The sequence below is a fragment of the Otolemur garnettii genome, unplaced genomic scaffold (assembly GCF_000181295.1).
Source record: "Otolemur garnettii isolate 467f Iridium unplaced genomic scaffold, OtoGar3 scaffold00133, whole genome shotgun sequence".
Classification (NCBI taxonomy): domain Eukaryota; kingdom Metazoa; phylum Chordata; class Mammalia; order Primates; family Galagidae; genus Otolemur; species Otolemur garnettii.
Window position 1 is genome coordinate 4812390 of NW_003852528.1, and position 7345 is coordinate 4819734.

At 55.4% G+C, this 7345-nt stretch overlaps 1 protein-coding gene across 1 annotated transcript in view; it reads right to left on the reverse strand.

Moving 5' to 3' along the window:
* The window catches only part of KIF1A (kinesin family member 1A), a 70057-nt gene extending 64916 nt beyond the window's left edge, over nucleotides 1–5141 (reverse strand). The window contains exons 1-2 of the mRNA XM_003798281.2: nucleotides 5036–5141; nucleotides 346–422 (exon numbers count right to left, since the gene is read on the reverse strand). Coding sequence (XP_003798329.1) covers nucleotides 346–422; nucleotides 5036–5141 — 183 coding nt within the window. The remainder of the gene's footprint in view (nucleotides 1–345; nucleotides 423–5035) is intronic.
* Between the last annotated feature and the right edge of the window lie 2204 nt (nucleotides 5142–7345).

Below are 7345 nucleotides of genomic sequence, written 5' to 3' on the forward strand. Positions count from 1 at the left end.
GGGAGGGAGGGAGGGAGGGAGAAGAGCCCAGAGGTCTCCCAAGCTCCCAGCGTGCAGGGCCCCAGTGCCAGGGAGGTCTGGTCAGTTTGGGGCTTTCTGAGTTTACAGTGTCTGGGAAAAGGGCTGCACATACCAAACCTGGGGAACTGCCCTATGAGCTGAGGCCCCTCAGTCCCTACAGCCCTGGCCACTGCCTCAGCTGGGGGCAGTGTGTGTCCTTCCAGGGGAGCCAGGTGGGCTCCTCACTCCATTTAGAGGGGGACACGCACTCAGAGAGGTCACTCCCAAGGTCACTCCCACATAGCCTTCACATAGCCTTCCCTCCCTGACCCAACCCGGCCTTACCGAGGTGTGTGACCAGTAGGAGTAGTCAAAGCTGAAGCTTTTGGGTGTCTCCTTGGGCTGTTTGGGGTTAATGATGGCTGCAGGGAGGGAACACAGTTGTGGCGGTTAACACAGCATGGAATGGGACTCTGGCTGGTTGGAGTCCACATCCCAGGGGTGGGAAAGTGGTCCTCAAGGGCCTCTGGCTCCAACTAGCCAGGCCCCACTTCCAGGCAGACAAGGCCCTGCTGCCCCTCTCTGTGCTGGACCTGGCTGCCCACAGATCCCCAAGGGCTCTGCAGCCCCCAGCCTGCAGGGCTCTGTGCTATCCTTTGACCAGGTGCCCCAGCTCCCCTGAAGGTGGCCCATGGTAGATCCTCCCTGCAGACACTGGGTCCCACCCCTACCTCGGGGTCCCCCACTCCCAGCCCAGTCATCTATGCTCCTGCTCTGCTTATACAAGCCCTAGAAGCCCCCAGAAGGCCAGGCTCCCTGCCACACTCCTGTCCTGCTGGTGGTCCTGCTGTGTGGGTGTTCCATTGCAGGGCCACCACAACTTGTTCATTCTCCTGTCACTGGATAGTCAGGGTCCTCCTAGGTTTGCTCCTATGAATAGAGCTCTTGGGGACTGTCCTGTGGACTAGCCCCTCCCCTCTTCCCAAGTTTTGGCCCAATCCTGGTCACCCTGAGCAGGCTGCAGGCTCCTGGAATGTCATTCCTCAGAAATCTGGGAATGAGTGATGACGCCATCGCCACAGTGTGTCCCAGGAGTCTCCACCCCATGGGGCCTGTGGCAGCAAACCCGCCTGCCACCTTCCATCCTAGTCCACAGCATTTCCCAGTCCCTGACAGATGTGTGGCAAAAAACCCTCTGCCACAGAGCACTACCTAAACCTGAAAGGTCTGGGCTCCCTGCAGCCCCACCAGGCCAGAGACAAATCTGTTCCTGAGTTCCCTTAACCAGGAAGCATGGGGGCCAATCCTAGTCAGGAAGGGCTCTAGGGCCACCCAGAGACCACAACCCTCACATCTCCACTCCATGCTTGAAGAGAGTGTGTGTCTGTCCCTAAGACTGGTCTTCCCCAGCAGGTGTGGGCTAGGGCTGCCTTCCTGGGCAGGCCACAGGCTCCAGGACATCTGCACCCCCACCAACAGGTGCCTAGGGTGACCTGTTGCCCTGGAAATTCATAGCTGAAGTCCTAACCCCCCGCATCTCCAAGACAGGGTCATTGCAGGGGGACTAGTGACGTTGAGGTCCTTCTCCATCAAGGTGGGAAATTCACAGGTGGACACCTGCCCAGGGAGAGGGCCATGAGAGCACGAAGGTAGGAATCTGGCTCTGTAAGCCAAGGAGCACCGAAGGTTGCCAGCTGGAGAGAAACCTCACAGCCTCAGAAGACACCAGCCCTGCTGGATCCTTGGTTGATGACTCCTGGCCTCCAGAATCACAAGATAACATGTTTCTGCTGTTTGTGGCACTGGGGAGCCCTAAGAAGTCACATGCCCCATACACCTGTCCACCCTTTGCCACTGCCCCAGCGCCGTGGCTTTGCTGGCAATCACTGGGCCACTTGCTCTGGCTGAGACTCCTGCTGGCACCACAAGTTTTGGGAAAGCCTTGTCCCCAGGGCTGACCCAGCTCCAGGACACCCCAGGCCCAGATCCTGGCCTGAGGGGTCTAGGAAGTTCCTGGTCACCCCTGCAATGCCAGCAGGAGGGAGCAGGCAACTGACCATCACAGCCCTGTCCTCGAAGCCAAGAGGGGGTCATATCCATGCTGCCCCAAGCAGAGTGAGCTTCCTTGGTTTCAACTCTTGCTGGGTCCTGGGTGATAGCACCCATGGCACAGCCACCGGAACCCCAAGGACAGAGAATGCTGGCGCCGTGGGAACAACAATTGGGCACCTTCCTGAGCACAGCCTGAGCTGGCCCCCAGGACACCACAAAGAAGGCCCCATGCCCTTGCTCATGGCACCAACTTGGCCTCTCTCCACCTGTTTCCTCACCTCCCTGGAGAATCCCAGCCCTACCCCCACACACCAGCCCAGGGCCTCCTTGTCCACTCTGCCCAGCCCTGGGGTCGCCCAACATGCCCTGACGGCACCCCAGGGCTAAGATGGTCCTCCTACCACCGTGGGCCACGAGCTCCCTGAGTTGGGGCCATCCCAAGCACAGGGGTCAAGTGGAACCCAAAGAGAGCTGGGTGGATAGGGGTCTGTGGACAGCAAGAGTGAGTGGGAGGATCATGGCCCCAAGCCATACATGGTCCACAGGTAGAGTCCAGACATGGAGGGTCCCTTGGATCTGCTTGTCCCCTGTCCCCCAGCCCCTCACCCAGAGCCTGCACTGGTGGTTGGGAAGACATTCTGACATTGCAGATGGGCCCTCAGCTTCAGGGGGGACATTCATTCCCTAGGACAAGGGCAGACCAGAAGCCAGGAAGCCCCAGGCCTGGATATACACCCCACTGTTGAGTCCTAGAAAAGGAGTCTGATAGGCAGCCCCTCCTGCAGCAGCTGGCTTCTCACTGAGGGAAGGGCTTCCCCTGCAGAGTCTCGACTTTTCCCTTGTACAGGTTTGAAGAGTGAGGAGAGGTTGGGCCCCTGCACCAACTCATGAAAAGGCCCCCGTCCCCACCCATCCTTGCAGCCAGGCCCCAAGCATCTGGCCCCCTACCACCACAGCAAAGGGCAGCACACCAGGCAGGGTCAAAACCCCCACCAATGGTCACAGCTCCCACCAGGAGTCACAGTTCACATCTGGGGTCACAGTTACTGCACAGCCTATGGGCTGTGGGCTCATCACTTTAAGGAAAGGGTCACACCACTGTACTTTCTCTGGCCTCAAAGGGTCAGGCCAGAAGTCAGCCACTGTGGCACAAGTTGTTGGTTCTTCCGGTCAAGACAGCTGGAAGGTGTGTTATGTTTGTCAGAGGATGCCAGCGAGGCTAAGCACCCATGCCCCTTTGTCAGCCTCCTCCCCCAACCTCCACACCCCTACAGTGCATCTTGGGACACCCCCACCCCCACAGACAGTGAGTCCTGGACGCATCACCTCAATAAACTCTTGGCACCCAAATCCTTGTCTCACAGTTTGCTTCCAGGGAAACAGAGGCAAAACCATTTACCACTCACAACAGTCAAGATGACACCCTGAGGGCACACTGAGCCTGCCCCATAGCCCTACAGCAACTCCCTACTTAGGCAGGGCCTCCCCAACCTGCCCACAGCACAGTAAAAAGCCACAGACTCCACAGGCTTCTGGAAAGCTCACGCCCAGCCCAGACCCTACTTCCCCAGGCCCTAACAGTGCTCAGAGCACTCTCAAAGACACCCGGATCCTCAAGGTGTCTTGTTGGTCACCCAGGAGACCAACATTAGGGAGGTAGCCGCCTTCAGACCCAAGCGCCCCTCCCCTCAGCACCTCCCCCAAACCTAGTAGATAACAGATGAAGTGGGGTGCATGGGAGAGGCTCTATCATCATCCCCAACCCTAAGGACCAGGTAGCTGTTGGTGCCAACAGCTTGGCGCAGGTGAGGCCACACACACCCATGGACAATGGCAGCAGCTCCATATGACACACACACACTGCCCAGCAGAGCCCAGTCGGCCACAGCACTGACAGGGAGAGTGACTGTTCCTGCTCCAAGACGCCAGCTTTTAGGCAGACTGTCACTCAGCAGAGATGACTCAAATACTGGTTTAATTTGCACAGGCCTCTGGTTGAGCCCACCTAACAGCATTAGAGCCATGGATGACAGGCTCTCCTTTGAGGGAGGTGTGGCTAAGTTCCACCTCTTGGTCTGGGTGATGCTGACCCTAGATGTTCACACTGTGAGAATTCACAGAGCTGACCGCTAGGATCTGTCCATCTTTCTGAATAGCTGTCACATGTCAATAAAAAAGTTTATAATTAAAGGAAGTCACTTTGGGAGGCCAAAGTGGGTGGATTGCCTGAGCTCAGGAGCTCAAGACCAGCCTAAGCTATAGCAAGACCTTGTCTCTAAAACAAATAGCCAGGCTGGGCGGCGCCTGTGGCTCAGTGGGCAGGGCGCCAGCCCCATATACCAAGGGTGGCAGGTTCAAAGCCGGCCCCGGCCAAACTTCAACAAAAAAATAGACAGACGTTGTGGCGGGCGCCTATAGTCCCAGCTACTTGGAAGGCTGAGGCAAGGGAATTGCCTAAGCCCAGAAGTTGGAGGTTGCTGTGAGCTGTGTGATACCACGGCACTCTACTGTGGGCAATAAAGTGAAAAATCTATCTCTACAAAAAAAAAAAAAAAAAGTAGCGAGGCATTGTGGTGGGCACATGTCGTCCCAGCTATCAGGGAGGCTGAGGAAGAACATCACATGAGCTATGAGCTATGACATCACGGCACTCTACCCAGGCTGACAAAGTGAGACTCTGTCTCAAAAAATAATTAAAGGAAGAACAAAAGGGCCAGTCCCCTCTCCAACCACCTCCAACAGCTGAATCCCGTGTGCCAAAGACACTCACAGGGTGGTTCTATCCTTCTGACCTCCAGAACTGTGAGACTAAATTTCTGTTCTTGTAAAACCCTCAGTTTGCAGCCATTTGTGACAGCAGCGACAGGGCACCAGCACACCCAGACAGGAGGGGAGCTGCCAGGTTGGCTGCTGATCAGCAGGGAGGCACAGACCCAAGCCCCAAGCACCCAGCAGCCGCTGGCAACCCCAGGCCAGTACTTACTGGTGGTGCTTCCAGACATCTGAATGATGCACTTGGAGTCTCGACTCATTTCCCGGGAATTAAAGGGGCGGACACGCACCGCCACCTTTACGGAAGCCCCGGCCATCTCCGCGGCCTTCCTCAGTCACTCCCTAGCAACGAGGGTGGAGACACCTTGGAAAAAAGGGAAACGTGAGTGAGAAGCAATCTCCAGAGAGGCAGGACAAGTGCTCTGCCTGCTGGCTGGGCTCACAGGTCCCCTCCCGCCAAACCCCACCAAATGGCATACGCACCAGACACTGATCCACAGGACGAGGAGGGAGGTGGGGCAGCTGCAGGTGAGAGGGCAGAGAGTCTAGAAAGCAGAAAGCCTATGGGACAAGCAGCCTGGGAAAGCCAGACCCCACACAACACTCCAGAAACAGCCCCGGTGTGAAGGCAAAGGTGACCGTCAAGCCCACCACAAGCTCCTCAAAAAGGGCTTCTCCTGCAGACACAGAGCTGGGGGGTCCATACCAGGCCCCATCGGTGACGGTTGGCTCAGATCAAAATGTCAAGGACATTTAAAGAGGAGCCCTGCTGAGGAATGTCCAAGCCCACCTGCCCTCCTGGGCGCTAGTGGACAGCCACGTTAGCAGCAGCCTGGCATCTAAATTAGCAGGAAAGAGAACTTTACTCAGAAATCAAGTGGCCCCCACAATGGGACAAAAGTCTACATTTTTAGCACAATTCATGAAAAAAGAGGAGCAGTATAGTCTTGGCTCACACAAAGGAGACACAGCCTTCAAATCACCACAAATTCTACAGGCCAGGAGCCAGGGGCCCTGGACCTGCCTTCATCCTGCTGCATGCCTTCACTTCCTGGGCCGCGTTTTACAGATCTATGGAACGACAGGCCTGAGATCTACGGCCCTACAGTGATTTTGCCTCTTGGGTCTGGAGTTCCTCATACAACAATGATGAAGCAACCCCTTAGAAAGTCCTTTCCAAGGCCAATTGGCCAGGGCTGGAGTTATTTCACCCAAAGAAGACACAAGGTCTGAGGACGGGGGTCCTGGCAACAGGGAGAGGGAGAAAGGTTCAGGGCATGGAGTTGACAGTTACAGGAATGGCCACAGCTCCAAGAAACCAAATGCATTCAGCCTGGCATGAAGAGGAATACTCAGGACTACCCACTTCGCTGCCTAAGATGATCATGGTTGCCTCTAAGTGGTAAGCCCACCATCACCAGAGCAGAGCAAAGGCTCTGTGAAGCCCTTCCACACTGAAATTCCAGGAAACCCTTCTGAAAAGATAACCTGCTGCCTCATCTTCCCTACCTGTAACTGCTACCCCAAGGGAATCTGCCCCAAGGACCTCTTCTTGCAGTGACAACCTCATACGTATGAAGCCTGGACAAGGCCTGGGCACTTCTGGCCACCCTGGGGACATCAGGATCAAGAGCAGGAGGGGACCTGTCCACAGATGGAGGGGACCACGGTGGGCTCTGGGCCAGTGTATACTCCAGCTCTGACTCCCATACCCTGTCCAGACAGTTCCATGGCTCTGCAGGCCTCCTCCACAGGACAGTCTGGACATGGGGCAGGGCTGTCCCTCAGGCAGACAGCTACAGGACACGGGAAAGCTCCAGACCACCCCTCACCTTGAGAGCAGACAAGTTCCGGTTGTGCTGGGCTACTGCACCACAGCCCCTCACAGCCACCAGGTGCAGCTGCGCCTGCACCCCAGAGCATCACTGCTCCATCTGCTCACATCCATGTGGGACCACCAAGAGCGTACAGAGGGACACACCTCTCTAAGAACCTGTGTTTCCTTAAGTTGAAAATCTCTCAACTTTTGAAACTAGAAAAACATCTTAGGATGTTCCAGCCAGGATGGAAAGAGGAAGAGGCAAACTTGCAGATCTCAGGTGAGAGGCCAGCAGGACATTCAGCAGCATGCTCGTGCCTTAAAAAGCCTTAGATCCCCTGACTAAGGAACTCCCAGGATGAACACAGGAAGTAAGTAGAAATCAGGAAAATATCTGTGAAAGCAGATGTTCAATTGGACAGTGCAAACTTTCAGTTCCTCCCTAATTTAGCTATATAAATTCAGTGCAATTACAATAATCAAAATATTCTATCAGGGATGTCAACAGAGTTTGGCAGAACAAGAGAATTCTGAAAAATCAGAAAAAAAGGGAGAAGCATTCCCAGCAGCTATCACATGTCCTATTGAGCTGTTAGAGATTTCAAGGTCTAGAAATGACATGCAAATAGACTAGGCATGTCCACAATAGATAGACACACATACAGACACACCCACACACACAGCACACACACACACCACATA